Source organism: Patiria miniata, unplaced genomic scaffold (assembly GCF_015706575.1).
Source record: "Patiria miniata isolate m_02_andy unplaced genomic scaffold, ASM1570657v1 HiC_scaffold_11, whole genome shotgun sequence".
NCBI classification, from domain to species: Eukaryota; Metazoa; Echinodermata; class Asteroidea; order Valvatida; family Asterinidae; genus Patiria; species Patiria miniata.
The window spans coordinates 5,460,094-5,477,534 of NW_024037049.1; the positions used below are offsets into that span (position 1 = coordinate 5,460,094).

The 17,441-nt window shown below is 39.5% G+C and overlaps 1 protein-coding gene across 2 annotated transcripts in view; it reads right to left on the reverse strand.

Annotated features, from left to right (window-relative positions):
* LOC119742891 (tetratricopeptide repeat protein 13-like) overlaps nt 1–17,441 on the reverse strand; it is a 32,903-nt gene that overhangs the window by 6,339 nt on the left and 9,123 nt on the right. For both annotated transcript variants that reach the window (XM_038219143.1, XM_038219152.1), the window contains exons 7-16: nt 15,957–16,073; nt 13,923–14,033; nt 13,512–13,594; nt 10,843–10,984; nt 8,964–9,132; nt 8,060–8,216; nt 6,383–6,655; nt 4,549–4,722; nt 2,958–3,164; nt 181–313 (exon numbers count right to left, since the gene is read on the reverse strand). In XM_038219143.1, the coding sequence (XP_038075071.1) occupies nt 181–313; nt 2,958–3,164; nt 4,549–4,722; nt 6,383–6,655; nt 8,060–8,216; nt 8,964–9,132; nt 10,843–10,984; nt 13,512–13,594; nt 13,923–14,033; nt 15,957–16,073 (1,566 nt within the window). The remainder of the gene's footprint in view (nt 1–180; nt 314–2,957; nt 3,165–4,548; nt 4,723–6,382; nt 6,656–8,059; nt 8,217–8,963; nt 9,133–10,842; nt 10,985–13,511; nt 13,595–13,922; nt 14,034–15,956; nt 16,074–17,441) is intronic.

The following is a 17,441-nucleotide window of genomic DNA, read 5'->3' on the forward strand; positions in this document are numbered from 1 at the left end:
AATATTGTTGCTCAACAAATGAAAATATGCCAAAATTCCTGTGATGCATATTTGACTGGCTCTGAACTGACTTTTTCCTCGCACATCTATTTTCAGCTAGACACATCTGAGAAATTGCATCCCTATAAACTGAGATAAGCTGTGGCTGTGGCTGTGGCTAAGGCTAATAGCCAAACTCACCAAATCTTTATTTATGTGGGCCTTTCTCATTTCCTCGGTCAGCAACATCCAGATGTAATCAATCTCTGCGTGGAACTGATCCGTCCGCTGCTTGGTTGTTGCTGTGTCTAAGGAAAACAGCACATTGCCTGAACTACAAAACAGCAACAACAAAAAGTAGGATGAAAAATTACAGGAAATCAACATTGTAAAATTACACCCCAAAAGGGGGGGGGGGGGGGGGGGGGAAGAATTACCAACTTAATATACTTTGTGGATAACTCAAGAAATTGGAGCGTTGACCATGTTGCTGGATTAAGGATAGCGTGCTGAGGCTTTGATGTACAGGGCATGTGTAAATACTTCTTTAGTTGATTATAATGTCAAGAAAACAAAATAACCAGTCATGGTTCTATACACATGACTACAGGCCATCTACACCACAGGCTAGGTTTATGAACAGACCATCCCCCGGTGAAGCTTTCTTTTGATTCGGATTGTATTTTCTCATGGTACTACCTGTATTTCAGCACATGTATAACAGAATTTGAATTTTCAGGAAGCCGTCGGTAAGTTGGGAAAATACAACTAGCCAATGTGGGCGTAAATCCAGGCTGGAAACTTGAATTTTAAAAACCTCATTATTGGAAATTGTGAATAACAAATTTAGACAGCTATCAAGTAACACAAGCTTCTGTATGTATTGCTTTTAAGCTAATAAATCTAACACATTTAATGATTGGATCACGTCCACTTTTTAATCAGGTTGACATTTAGGGTGATTTTCCTAAAACTGGATGTTGACATAATGCTTCAAAATGAAATTCTAATGAAATGAAACTTCAGATGACATCTTATCATTTTAGTATTGGTCTTTTTGGCGTGTGGCTTATTTCAGCTGGATCATGTTACATACATTTAGGTCACATACATTTTAATTTTCTAAAGTGTTGCATTCAGTGAAACCCTACCAGTGTTGATGTGGAGACAATTCCCGGGCCTTTCAAAACCTCATTATTTTTAAATTACGTTTCTTTCTTCAATTTTCAGAGAAAAATCTAATAATGAGCCTATACAGTGTCATTACATGATGAAAGAATACAGGTTTATTTGAAGATTTTATTTCCAAAACCTGATATGCATCCATTTGAAAAAAAAGAATAAAACCAATTACATCAGCTGTTTCTTAACTTCATTTATTTGTTTTATTGCATTCTGAAATTGTGTTTAACTTTATAACATCCGTCGAAACTGATTTTGGGCAACCAGGCATGCCAGGAGAGGGCAGGATTCTAAAAGGGAACAAAATGGTATTCATCGCATTTTGGAATAAACTCTTCATTTATTTTTTTGTTTTGGAAACAACACACAGCGATTTTCAGAGTCAGGGTCTCACAAAGACTTCCTTCAAGACCATTTCGGGATCCATTTTTTTTTTACATAAAATATTAATTTTAAATCACACTTTAATGTGAAATCAAACCACCCATATGTAAGTTCAGAGCCCAAGCATTGTTAGTCTTCCCTCATTCAAGCAGCACTTGATTGCTCATCATCATCACCATTAGGCGGCCACAGCCGAGATGGATGAAACCATACTCTTCCAGACTCTCTTGTCCGCCATGGCCGTGGTGATGTCATCAACGTGCTGGCTCACATCATTGCATACAGTGTCAACGTAGTTGAGGGGTCTCCTCCCTCTGTTGGTACTTGGTTGGTTCTTCTCCTAAGGACTTCCACAAGGGAGTATAACTAGGAGGCCAGAAACACCGGGGCAAACCCCTTCTCTTAGCGATAAGTGTTACTGGGTTCTTTTATGTGCGTTAGGCCTTATACAACACACGGGACCTCCGGCTTAACGTCCCGTCCAAAGGACGAAGCAATAATGGTTAAGTGCCTTGCTTAAGGGCACAAGTGTCCGGGCCCGGGCTCGAACCCATGCCACTGTTGCCTCTGAAACACCAGAGCATGAGTCCGGTGCTCTTAACTGCTAGGCCATGACACTCCATGTTGGGGCAAGGCAATCTCCAGCAGATGAGGTCGGAGACACCTTGCTCTTTGGCTCTGTAGCAGTGGCCGGCAAAGCAGGCTCGGCATTGTGCTGCTGTAGTTGAGATAGGTGGGATGCTGCGGTATATTTCCACCTTTGTCTTATGTTCCTTCCAGGAAATATTTTGCGCTCTCATGAGGAGGCGAGTGTAGGTAGACTGATGTTTCACCCTAACCTTCCCAAATTCTCCAAAATCCTCTTTGCAAAACGGAACATTTTGCAGGACTGAGGCTATATATGGCAAAAATGTGTGGCTGATTTGGAGGATGCACTGTGTCAAGGTCTTGGGCCGGAACTTGTGTTGTTTATGCTCAGCCGTGCATAAATTTAGGCCTAGATTATACTTGAAGTCCTCCGCACTGCTCCAGGATGTCACTGGCTCTGCCTCAACATATTGACAGTGATTGCCAGAGGATTTTGCAGGATTGCAGAAGCAGTGGTCACCCCTACAAGGACCACATTAAAAAAAGAACGGAGGATTTTGGAGGATTGAGGCTGTATGCTATTTTTACGTCGAGGCAGTTGGAGAATTTTGCAGGATTGAGGTTGCACCCTAGCAAAACTGCCTAGGAAGTTAGGGTTAATAAGATAATCATTTGTTAGAGATCCGAATGCTAGGCTGCGTCTAAGTTACTTAGCTACAGCTGGGAATAGCACACTAGTCTATGGGACGTGGCTGCAGCCCCTTCCATAGGCATGTGTGTAATTACTGGCTGTAGCCAAATAATGCAGACACAGCCTTACTTACATGTCACCAGTCAGTGAGAAGATGGATCCTTCTAGCTTATGGCCCTTTTCCCTCTGGCTAGCTATCTTAGTAGACACCATGAAGCCAGGCACCGTGCCATCACCCACCTTCTGCTTCTTGACTAGCTTGAGTAGATCCTCGCAGTTGTTGACCTTCTCCAGGGCTGATTGGAACTTGGCCTCCGCTCGCGAGGACTTGACGTAAAGGCTGGTGAGAAATCAGGGCTCATTAGTAATTGAGTTGCCTTGGGTGAGACACTGGTTATGCTTCACTGAGTTTACTCGTGAAGAAACTTGAGTTCCTTTTTCCAATATTACAGTCAATAGACCAATCTGTTGAGCCCCGCCCATTACACACATGAACAAGAACATGTGCGCTTCCCCAATGCCACACTGCATGTTTTAGACACATGTGTCATATGCAAGTGCATGCATGTCAGACATTTGTGCACGCATGTCAAACATAAATCACGGCTGTGATAGGTCAGTAACATCCTAGGGCCGGGCCTAGTGGATCGACCTGTTGACCGTGTCATGGCATGTACTAAGGATGGGAATCCATATTTAATTTAGTAAAAGTTTAACAAAATTTTCAAGCGTCATGCATTCATGAAAGAAATATAATTATCTTGAAAACATTTAACAATTGTTGACTGCTGTGATGTGGGATATGATGTTTTTAACACCCGAGAGGTGCAATCGCCTCGGGTGCTATGCGCACCAGGGGGTTAAAAACGGCATATCCCACATCACAGCAGTCAACAACTGTTTTGTTATATCGTGCCAGTAAGTCAAAAAGATAAATGGTTGTTACTAACTGTGTGAGAAATAAATAAAACCACTGCGATGTATAGCCTTTGATAACTGAGAGTTTTGATGTCCTGCTGGTTTGCCGGACATGAGACTCAGCAGTTGTTGCAGTCTTATTGCGTGAAGCTAGCGCCCTGGCAGGTTCCATGCGTGCACGCAACACACGCAATGAATGCAGTGCGATATCACTGATCTCCACGTAAAAATGGATATTAGTGAGTAACATGCATTTTTATAGAAAATTCTAGACCAATGAAATTACAGTATCCAAGCACAGGATATAACAAAAGTTGTTGTCTGCTGTGAAGTAGTCCGTGGCAGTTTGTACATGTACACCCGAGGGATCCATGGCCTTTTGTACGCCTAAGGGGAAGCCTAGGGTGCCATTTTCCCCAAAGGTGTAAAAAAAAACATGCACTATATCACAGCACGCAACCATTTTTTTATACCATGTTATTACTTTTTATAACAAGTTTTAAGAATAACAAGATGATCATTAAAATGTCAGTTCTGTATTAAAATACATATTATTACTGATTTAAAACCCCTATGCATTATTGAGCAGTCCAATGCTTTGGTATTTGATAATGAGAATGTCTGTGTTAACATGTGCGCCGATCTGCATTGACATGCCTCACCCCAGGCAACATCACCAACCTTGCCTGCACGGTCTATTCTAGCTATGTTGAACAAAGCAGCGATAATGAAAATGTACTCAAAAGTGTTGAGAACGATTCCACAATCTAATATGGTGTAACAGACTTCACTAGACATGCACTCACTTGTGCTGGAGGACCATTTTCTTGGTGAGATTGAAGATAACATCAAAGTACTTGCTGAATCGGATGTTGAAGACCTGGCCCCTCAGAAGGTTCATGTGATTGTTAAATCCTGCCTCTACACTGGACGTTGGCATCATGTCAATCCATAAGACAGGTTGATCTAGATCCACTAGTCTGCACAGACAAGAAATTCTTCAAGTACAAATTGCGCTATTCATGAGATGTACATGTATACAACCAAAAGCAATCTCTGATAATAATGCCAGGAGGTAGAATCAAGCAGTCACAAATCTAAATACGTGCATCAATGAGGTACATACTGCACAGCCTCTAATTGCCAATGCTTGTACAATCCTACTAACATAGTTATTGCAATAAAGAAACTCCATGAGGTAGCAGTGAGGCGATAACAAAATGTCAGAAAGTAATGGATAAACAGAGAAAACCATCTTCAACAGGCTTGGGTCCGAAACATGCATTCATGGATCTCTTTAACCACGACTCACTGGACAGTTGTGCAAGGACGCTCTGAATTCCACACTGTGCAATAAACATATGGCACAAATTAAGACATCAAACCCATGTAAAGTAACAGTGGATTGGTGTCCAAACATTAAAGGGGCATTACTGCCTGAAATCCCTGAAAACTTCATGTTTTGGATTGTTTACTTATAACACTTCAAAGGTCCGGTTGAAAGGAAACAAACCTAATGTCTTATCGTGCCCGAGAAAAGACTAAAAAAAAAAACGGTTGAATTACATCGGACGCGACAGACATTTGTGGCATACCCATACGTATTTCAAGTTGTGTCTATTCAATGCAGCGTACAAGTTGTGTGTGTGGTACATAATACACACATTACAAATACACAAATGTTGTTTCTTACACGTCCACAGTGTGTGAACCAGTGTGCGGCTGGTTCACAACTAGCACTGAACAGCTCGATTTTTGAGGGACAAAATTGTGACCCTGAAATTTGTTCTTGCAAGGTTCTCACAAGAAGAACATAAACATTCCCAGTTATTAAAGGATGGTTGTGTGGACGTTTATATTCTACTTTAAATATCATTCTATTTGATATCATTCCATTTAAAATGCATTTTGTAGCCGAATTGGGCACATTCCAGGCCGTAATGTCCCTTTAACCCTAACCCACCTCACTCCTCCAAAATCCTCCTGGCGGTTTTGGAGGATTCTAGAGGATTGAGGATGAATGGTGATTGAATCAAATGAGGATTTTGGAGGATTGAGGATGAATGCATTTTGAGGCAGGACTGTCTGATGATATTGAAGGATTTGGCGTTGGTTATCCTTCATTTAAACACGAGTGCAAAGTTTTGGGATGAGGAGGATTTAGGAGGATTGAGGATGAATGCATTTTGAGGCAGGACTGTCTGACAATTTTGAAAAATTTAGGCGGAGTTGAAAAATTTTGGAGGATTTTGGAGGATTGAGGATGGTTGTAAGCAACAAGGGCCTAGGGGTTAGGGTTAATCATGGAGTACTGCAAAAAAATGGATAGATAGGATAAAAAATTGATAATTTGCAAAGTTAAATGAAAAACCTCATGAAGAATATGGACTCCTTGAACAAGTACCCCCTCAACAGTTACAACAAGAGAGTTGGGGGAGACCACGGGGAGGGACACTGAAACGCACCAACGACCTGTGGCACAAGAGAAATAACAGTGTAAAATTTGTAGTGCAAAACTTTGCGCAAACCAGTAAACCCACGTGGTGTGTGTCCCTCTCTGAAAAGGGTCATTGAGCCCCAATTACTATTCATGCAAGGAGTCCATCCATACACAAAACAAATAGAAAATTCTTAACCTACCTCCTCCATTTGACAGCTAAGTCAAACAGGTCCCTCCATCCAAAGCGTTTACCCTGGCTGTTCCTAAAGACTCGATTCATGCTGGCTTTCTCCCATACCGTCGTCATGGTTTGTGCTACCTGGATACTAGCTAGTCCCATGGCTAGCTGAGCCCTCTGGTTTGGAAGGAAACCCTCAGCATCCACCTGGCCTAACCGACCCAACGGCGCTGCCCGACAAATCAACTTCTGAGCTGCGCTGCTCAGCTCAAAGAAGTCCAGGTCCTCAACATCACTGGGAACCAAGAAACAAGACAAGGATAGCCTAGAAAAGCTGGTCCATGAGTGCACACAATTGTACTGATTCAGAATGGCTACAAGTTCATAGAATAAGCTGTAGTGGAAGCGTGACTGAATAACAATCCATATTTGGCATTCGCATGGAGACTTGACTTACTGCCTGGAAAGTACATGAAACAAGCAGTCATTACTGGAAGCCAAAAACGTGCAAGATCATTGGTGCCTCAAGCTTTGCTGTAATTGGTACAATCACATGGAATAATTTGCATGTACAGTTGAGAAGCCTGACTTCTCTAACCTCATTCAAATCTGAACTACTTAAAACGTTCAGTCAGTAATATTTCTGCAAATATACAAGTATGTTTCGATGTCTTCAATGATTACACAAATTTAATCTGAGCTGATATACGGAGTTAACAAACTTGGTTGCCATAATAGTAAGGAGTCGGATGGGAATTTCCTCGTGTTTTCTCTCAAAAGGGTTTTTCACGGGTTTTCGCCCCTCCCGTAATCAGTGAATATATAGCCATCTATTTGTTTTTATCCAAACTTCTTTGTGTTTACTTAACTCACCTTTATATAGTACAGCCTGTTAGCGATGTTGCTTAACACTGTATATGTAGTTATAATAGTTTAACAACATTTATAATAGTTGCTTAACAATTATGCATTAATCCCATATGATTTTATTTTACTATTATATTGTATTGTATTGTATTGGTAATGTATTGTATCTGTACATGTGTGTAGTCATTTGTAGTGTATGCAGGGCCCCAATAGAAACCACTTTTAAACTGTTTGGACATATCCTGGGTGAAGAAATGTAATAAATAAATAAATAAGTTAAATAAATAAATTACACAAAACAGCTTTGTGGCCAAGAGGTAAGACACCTGTGCTAGTAAGCAGGATAGATTAAAGTCCCATCAACAGAGATTGCCTTCCTTATAAGCTCTCAGGAAGCACCGAGTACACAGTGTTTATAAAATGACATCAGTGTAGAGCAAAATCTTGTGTTACTTTTCATTACATATACATGTGATGAAAAATCCTTGAGCTTATTCTGAAGAAAACCACAAATCTGTTTAAACATGCTGAAATGTTGTTGGTAAATAATTCCATCAAAAGTCATGTTTATGGAATGAAAAAGCACATTTTCACAGACACAGATAACATACACTGCTAAGGATTTTAAATACTATTACATTTACATTCCACTGTTGTAATTCATCATGCAAAAATGTTAAAGGACTCTGTACTTGTTAAATTCAAACATTCACAATACAGTTCAATATGCAAAAATATGGAACCCCAAAATCAACCTTCAAAGTTTTCAATCTTCAAAGTAGTTTCAGCACACAGTGCTGTTTATGTTAACTTTACAAAATGAGCTGCCTACCTAATTTCTGGGGAGAGGCCTGGCATTTCCACATATCCTTTGGTCTCAAATGGTTTGCCTTTGATCCATCTATCCTTCATAGCGCCATCAAGATCATCATCAATGCTGTACGCATAAACTGGTATATCAAGGTGAGCATGGAGGTAACGGGAAAACTCTAACAAACAAGCAAACAAAAACAAACAAAACCACATCTCATCATCAACTCTCTGTTCATATCTGCATTGATCCATTTACGTTTGAAGAACATAAATGTGCTGCTTAGCCACGTAGGATTGTTTTCTATTATCCGGAAAAATACCTACCGATTTAATGACAGAAGCAAAGTGAAGATAGGACTGGTATCAAATACCCTGTGAAATTATTTCATTTTAAATGGTGCCATACAGATGTAAACAATCGTTGGAGATGGCATTTATGGGCACACTTTTCCATACTGCCCTCATTAGTCAGACCGTGTTGTTGGTTCGTAGTTGGTTTAATCCGTAAATGGACTATGTCCACCTCACGGTGTAAGCGTGTATCAATCAATAACAGAGATCAGTGGTCCATGCTTACAGCATAAATGCCAAAAATCACCAGAATCCTTACCGCCTGAATGCGAATCACGTCCCAATTGCTGATTTAGGGACTGTATCTTGACAGGGAGTGGTTCAAAATATGCAACGGAAACTTTACGAGTTGAATAAAATTGTGCATAGGTTCCCTCTGCTTTCTCAAAATGTGTAACATCCACAGAGCTGAAAGTGCCGCAGGTTAGTTGTTAGGCGCCCTTCTTCAGATTTTGAGCATTTTTGTTGCTTCAAGTGAGAAAAGGGAACAAAAAGCAAACGATCCTTCGTATCTTTAACAGTGGTATAACAATTGCTGCCCAAAATTTACTTTGAAGTGTGTCTGCACTAACCTCTGACATACAAGACACGATCTTGCTCACTGCTTCCAGGCTCAGGCATGTGTAGTACTTTGAGCTTAGTGCTGACTTTAATGGCGTTGTAGAATTGGCCCAATGCTGCATAGGAGAGTCCCTTCATGTACTGACACACATTATTGTGTGGCTCTAGGGAGGTACAGGCCTGTAAGAAGTGAAGTTTAAGAAGAAGACTGATGAGTATGAGCTCCAGCAATGAACAGTACATAGATGGTGCTTTTTGACATCGTTTAAGAGCCCAAGTGAGAGAGGCACACCATTGATTTTGTTTTAATTTTGATGTCATTGCACATTGTTTATTATTATCCTTTAATTTTTTTCTTTTGAGGAAAGAGTAGCAAGGCTGTGTATGTGCTGAATAACTGTGCGCGCATCGCTGGCCATAGCTAGCCTATTAGGCCAAAAAAAAAAAGGTCTCCGGTTTCTGGTATGGAGCTTGCCCAAAAAGTGGTGCGGCGACGCGGCTTTTTTTTTTTTTTACCTGATTTTTTTGCTTCAAATGTCGGCTGATAACTGCAAATGGTGCCCGACTAAACTTAGTGCAAATATATGGGAGTCCAGAGAGGCCACAGAAAGCTTATTCTCGACCATAACCCAATCTAAAAACACGTTAAAATTGTGCAGCAGGAGGATTCCAGTCAAACCAGTGAGTTTGGCGGTTTTGAGACATCATCTTTCATTGAAAAAAAAACGTTTTCATTTTGCCGACGCGCATGGCTAGAAACCGGAGACTTTTTTTTTTGGCCTTACCAGGCTAACTCCACATACACGGCGAAACCCTGATCCATCGCATGCACAATGCCCACAGTGCATACTGTACATACATAACATGTATATGCACTGCCCCCATGTGAGAGTCCCAGACCGCATACACTTGGGTGTACATGTACATGTGCGAGTCACCTTGGATTACAGCCTTGATTATTCTGTAACTACCAGGTTTTATGTTTTTCTTTACTTTACATTGCGATTCCGAGGGAAATTGGGGGGGGGGGGAGAGGATATGGCAATTACCCCGCTATGAATAATGTATGTTTCTCAATGGCCAATCACGCCACAGATCAATGATGGTTAGTTTGGTAACCCAATGCTGGCCACGTGACCCACGACAAACATTCTTAAACAGCATTGCGTGTCCAATCAGATTTTGTTCGATCGTAAGCAGCTCGTTCTCATTAACATAACCGCAAAACCCAGAAGTTATAGTTGAATCAAGGCTGTGCTCCTTCGGAATATGCACGGGCTACGACTCCACACAGGGCCGGGGCAGTTCTAGATACTACAGGTGTGCACGCACTGTGGTGTGCATGCGGGCTGTGTGCGTACAACGGATCAGGGTTCACCGTGTTTGTGTGACGTGGAGCTTGGTAAGCTATGGCCAGCAATGCCCACACGATGATACAGCACATACACGGTATTGCATTCAAGGCTACGGAAAGAGTGAAAAGAAAATTCATTCCTTCAAAATAACCTTTGAAGGGCTGAGAGGGTGAGGGGGGGGGGGAATCTGAGAAAATATTTAACAACAAAGGAGGCTATCTGTAGCATAGATATATATTTGTTTAAAAAGTCACACCTAAAATCTGCCCATTGCAATTGTTTCATATGATTCTGTGACCCAAAAAGAGAACAATGTTGAAATGTTCTCATTTTTTCTTTAAAACCCACAAATTGTGGAAAATCTGGAAAATCTCCCCCCCCCCCTTTATACCATCTTTTGTTCTCCAATGTTTTTGTTTTTCACAAAAAAATCTTACCTCGCAGTATTTTGTTTCGTATTTTCATTGCAGACCACATTGTTAAGCACAGAACCTTTAGCTTAGAATCCCAGCTTCCTTAACAGCAGGTCATTTACCTTAAAGTCAGGCAGTGCTTGTTTAGGGTAACCTGCCTGGTACAACAAGCTACCTCGCAGCTGCAGCGACTGTACATGATTAGGGTTGATCAACAGGGCTGCGTTGAACTTCTCCAAGGCCTTATCAAAATTACCAAGTTCCCTGCAAAAAAAAAAAAATACTGCAAGTAAGACTTGCGCAATCCCCCTGGCATGCTGGCAGTTTTTTTTTTATAAAGTCAGTGTCCCTAACCAAAATGGAAGATTTCTATTATTTTAGCAATATTGACCTTGACCTGTCGGCCCCAAAATCAATAGGCTTGATAAGACTACCAAGAGCAATCCACAAACCAACTTTCAAGTTCCTAAGTAAAGTATTTCTGAAGTTACCACATTGACAAGAATTCTATTGTTTAGCAATAAAGTGACCTTGACCTTTGACCTGTTGGCCCCAAAGGCAATAGGCTTCTTAAGACTACCAAGAACAACCCACAAACCAAATTTCAAGCTCCTAAGTAAAATATTTCTCAAGTTATCGCGTTGACAAGATTTCTTTTGTTTTAGCAGTAGTAACCTTGACCTTTGACCTGTCAGCCCCAAAATCAATAGGCTTCTTAAGACTACCGGTATCAAGAACAATCCACAAACCAAATTTGAAGTTCCGAAGTAAAGTATTTCTCAAGTTATCATGCTGACCAGAGTTAACCTTACCTAACCAAATCATAATACACACATCACAGTCATGTTTGTTTATGGTGTAAATCGAGGATTTTCTTGTGTTCCTTTTCCCTTTTCTTTTGTTTGTACTCAAACTTTTTCGCAACAGCTTTCATTGGTTTTGTACACGTCTCGATTTCTGACCTCGATTCACTGATGATGTTGCACGTGTGTGTCCTCATTTTACACCATAAACAAAATGCACGCATACATACAGACATACACACACACACAAGGAATACGCTATCGCAATATCCCCCCCCCCCCCCCCGGCTTACAGCCAGGGGGATAAAAAACCATGAAGCCTTGGCTGAATACAAAAGTCTGAAAGTCAGTTTTCTGTGTTAATCAGCACTTAGGATACACCTGAGCAGTTTGGACAAAATTTGCAAAAACTCAAAAATGAAACTGCCAAAATATTATGAAATAGTCTACTTGATTGCAAGTAAATAATAGTATGAAGCATCTTGTGAAGTCGTAGTGCCTGATATGCTATCATTTTCAAGAAAAAAGGATAAGGGATTAAGAGGGGTTAGGACCTGACCATCACTGAGAACAAACAGTTTTCTCAAATACTACATCCATTAATGGCCGAGAGCCAGCTGTTGATTTCCTGCGTATGCTCAGGTAAACTAGGTATATGTATGTAATTAGATTCCCACAGAGTTGGCACTGGGGCACTCCCCATAACTTATGGATTCCGTGAGCAGCACTTTCACATTTGAAAATGATACTGCATTTTTTTCATGTTATTCCAGCATCAATGGATACGAAACATTGAACAGATCCGTGGAACGATGTCTGCTATAAATTAATAGCCCTTAAATCAGTCCATTTCGTGAAATTATTACAAATGAGAATGGTGTCCATTAATAATTGAAGTTCTTGTTTTTAGTGTGATACTAAGGAAAGAATAAAGAGTGGAAAACAAAACCTTCAATTTGAACAGGTGTTCTGTTCTTCATATACAGCTGTGGTAAACGACTTAGGCTTGTGTTTATTTATCAAGCAAAGCTGCTTTTAAAACTGTATATTAAAAGGTGGTTGTATATATGAAACTATATGAGCACATATAATCATTTAGTTCAACAAGTTACATTTTCAGGTGATTTATATTGATTACATTTTAGGTTTGAAGATAGGAATATGAATTTAGTCAAAATCAAGATCACGTGGGTGATTCTGAAACATGGGGCTTCAAGCGCACATTAAAGGATTGTAATGTGTACCTTTGGGCACGATTTTTTTTAAATTAAAGTGCCCATGTAATGGAAATTTTAAATACAATCCTTACAATAAATCCTTGTGTCCAATATTTATATTCTAACTTCACATTGCCAGTTTTAAGTGATTATTCAGGCTTTTTTATTTTTATGCTAACAAAATTTCCATTTTCATGAACACACCCTGTTCTATCATATTTGCCAGGACTAGGTGTTTCAGTGTTACAGCTGCTCCAGCATAAACAGTTCCCAGAATATTGTAGCTTTTGCGTGTTTAACTTTCTATTTTTGGGTTTCAATATTTTAATTCAGTTTTACTTTCAATTTCACTAGCATTAACTTCCATCAAAACCAGGGTAATATATCAGAAGTACAATCAAGCTTGTAGGGGCATGTCTGTACATAAATTACAGTAAATTGAAACACGAAACTGAATAAGACTGCTGCAAGCAGCTCTCTGACTGGATTGACCTGAAATACACAAATCTAAAAAATCAAGGTGGCCAGTTCTAAGGAATGGATATTCGCACAACTTTACACTGTAAAATTCATGTAATAGATTCTTTTCTAAATCTAGACCTGTATTTGAAGGCAAAGTTGATCAAATCACCCATTGCCCCAAAACAGCCTGAATATAAGGCAATACATGTAGAACCTTAAGCAGTATCCTGGTGGATAATGTTAATTTGTTCTTCATAAATTCTTGCATTACTCTAATTATGTACAACAGTTGAATACAACCTGCTTTACCTGTAAGCATGAGCCAGGCTTCGTAGACAGTCTACAAAGTTGGTGTTCAGTTTGAGGGCTTCATTGTAGTACTTGATGGCTTCCTGAAAACAGTACAACAAACGCATACATATCCACAAATGTTGGTTGAAATAAAAAACTGAGTGAGTTTTCAGCATATAGTGTGTGTTAATTAATGTAGAACTTAAATAATATAAAATTGAATAAAATTGAATTTTAATATCAGGAAAACAAATGTTATGCAATTTCCGTTACAAGAATAAATTACCGAATGTTTAATTGTAAATTTGAGGGGTTGTTTTAATGGTGAGTCCGACAATAACATTTAATACATATTTAAATTTGCGTCTTCTACACATATTCACATGATGTAAACATTTTTACAAACAATGATTTTCTATTGCTACTTGCCTTTATTTTGCCTTGATGGTACAAGGCAAGGCCTAGGAGATGATATATGTCAGGCTGGTGTCTGTTGATTCGAATCGAATCCAAGAAATCATTGGTTGCTCCCACATAATCCTGGATTTAATGAAACAGTTCATGAATGAGCAGGGAACAAACAAAGTTTACCGTTTCATCAAGTCTTCTCTTGCTTACACTCTTTACGGCATTTTGGTACTCCTCATAACAAATGTTGGTCTCCCTCAGAAACCACACATATCATTTCTTACCATATCTCAGCAAACGTAACAGCTTTTAAGGTAGGCCTGGGCGACTAGTGAATTTCAATAGTCGCGCGACTAGTTGCAATAAAAAGTCATGACTAGTCGACTAGTCGTGACTAGTAAACTAGTAACACATTATTTATTTATTCAGTAATACCGTACACGTATATGCAATAAGAATTTGGGGCAGAAAAAAACAACAGGCAGATCAGGTTGCCTTGATCAGATGGTTCCATATTGTTTAGCGGTATTTTGACAGAATTGATTATTATTATTACATATTGTGTAAAATAAAGTAAATACAGATTGTAGTGAATAAACATGGTTTGATCAATTATTATTATTATGGATAAATTACTATTTATGAGCAAACGTCATCTTTCATTTCACATACATACATACATACATTGTGCTTTCCAGTGAAATTCAGAGGCAATCCTCATACTTTCAAATATTCCATTACAATCAGAACAGGGCCCTGCACATGAATAATGTCTGGGTAGTTTAAGCCATTGGTGTACTTTCAAAGTAATGACCGAATCATATGTGTGTACATACATGTACATAACATTCAGTGTATAAACCCAATTTACTCAGCTGTGTGTGATCACATTAGAAAATACACTTTTGACTCTGAAATTGTGAAATATTCCTATTAAATCCTTAAAACTTCTTTAAAACCCTTAAACTCTTTATATGGCCATTTTTTAATTACTTGGATTACGAATTTGCAGGCATGGGTGACTAGTGAATTTCAATGGTCACCACTAATGTCAATAGTCGTGACTAGTCACAGCATAACGACTAGTCGACTATTTAGAAATTGACAGTCGCGACTACCAATGCTTTTTAGTATTAGCGACTAGTCGACTAGTCGCACACTCCTATTTAAGGTGCACAACCTTCTTGGGTTTGCCAAAATATAGTGTTTGTGATTGTTTATTCATTTTATTTATCAAGTCTGGGTACAGGAAACCTGCATAACGTCTTACACTTATCTAGAAAATGTTCAATAACTGTTTTGTTTACATTAGATGCAGGAGTGAAATTATGAGCCAAAGCTGTAAACACCAGTACTGGTGCCACATTATGATGAAAACAAAGTAAGCGACAAGTCACAGCAAGAAATCTGGCACCAAAATAGTGTTAGCACCTGTGTCTGAAGCAACTTTTCCAACAGAAACATATGTATTTGGAATAAAGACTAGCATTTTGGGAACAACATTTTGCACCCAGAAATTCCTTCACAGGATATTTAAATGAAAACTGCTAATTTAAAAAGTAGTTGTATGGACGTTTATATTCTGCTTTGAAACTATCGTTTCATGGGAAAGGCATACAGGATCATTTGCTTTTCATGTATTTTGTTTGTTTCCAATAATAACACGTTTCAGAATCCAAAGAAGAATCTTCAAAAACCTAAGCTCGGTGGATATTACAATTTTCGAGAAAACAGTGTAAAACCAAACTTTTCGATCACGAAACACGATTTCATCTATAGCACTCTTTATTCCAAAAATCAGTCAATACACTGATCATTGGAAGTCACCAACATTTCTTGATTTCTTCTAAATGACAGCAAGCCAGACGGAATAATTTCACGGGGTGTTTAGTACCAATACAATTTTTAATCCAAGTATTTTTGATAATAATTCGGTAGGTTACTTTGGGATAAATGCAAATGATCTTATAACTTTGAAGCCCAAAAGGGCCCATTCAATTCAACAGTTGTTCAAAAGTGTTCCTTTACATTGCTGTTATTAATGTCTAAGTTCACCTCTTCCCTGAAGTAGACCGTAGCTCTGTGTGCATACAGCTTAGCAGACGGCTTGATGGAGATGGCTTTAGTCATGTCTGACATTGCTTCTTTGTGCATTCCAAGGGATGAGTATACCTGTATGGATAAGCAGTACGATGTCACAATGCTGTCGCATACATGATAGATATTGAAGTGTCTGATACCGTGGTGTTGTTTTCTGTGACCAAGTAATAACCCTAACCCTGGCAGATACAGTACAGGGTGAGTCAAAAAAACCGAAACCCAAATGTCGGGACCATTGTTTTAGTGAAGTTCTGCATGTAGCACTTTCAAAATCTAGGATACAAAAGCCCAATTCATAAGCTTTCTTTTAGTACAAAAATCATTCAGATCACTCATGTACTTTGGAAGTTACGAAATTTTAAATACAACCATCGTTTTTAAGTTCTGTCCACGGATCACAAAAAAAGGTGTGCCTTCTTTCAGCAAAACGAAGACAATTCATACACTTCCCTATGTGATTTGTTTTCGTTTTGTTGAAAGAACACTTTCAGCAAAAAGAAGCTGAAAGAACACTGTGGACAGAACTTTAAAACGGTGGTTGTGTTTAAAATTCCGTAACTTAAAAAGTACATGAGTGATTTGAATGATTCTTGTACTAAAAGAAAGCTTATGAATTGGGCTTTCGTGTCCTAGCTTTTGAAAGTGCCACATGCAGAACTTCACTAAAACAATGGTCCCGACATTTGGGTTTCTTTTTTTTTACTCACCCTGTACAGTGCATCAGATGTAAAGGTCTGTGGCAACTTGCTGCATTGAGCAGTTAAAACAAGCAGCATCAATGGCCATATCTGAGTCATTGAGAATAGTCCCATTGAACAGATGCCACTGTTGTATCCTGCTGCAGTGACCACAGACTCTTGAGGCAAGCTTGCGTTGAGATTGTTGAAGTTTGCTTTGAGATCATTGCCCTAATGGATCTTGCTACACTGGGTAGGCTTTTCATTTTGACAAGTGTTGCATATTTTTGCTTTAAGCAGGATTTCCAGCCACACTACCCCAGAGGGTTTGGGTTAGGGACAACCATTGGGACACTAGATTACTGTACATGGAATCTATGGTAGAAGGGGAGGGGCGAACTGGCCTGTGCTCCCTCCCCACTCTCAACGTGTGGTAAGGACATACATGTGCATGTACATTTCTCTGATGTGGTAGGGATGAGGTCGGGGTGGGGTGACAGAGGAATAATCTTGGTCTTGAGTTTCTGACTGTTGTCCCATTTGGGGTACTTACCTCTCCTGGTGTGACCAGCATGTACAATACTTAGAGTGCTTTAAATAAACCATTCAGGCTGTGGTGGGTTGGGAGGGAACGGGTGGAGTGGGATAATGGGATAATACATTGTCTGGACTAAGTTAAAGGACTATGATTCAATTGCCTTCACTGAAAGTTGAGATGTGTGGGATGGGAAAGGGGACAAAGGAAATGACACATGACTACTAG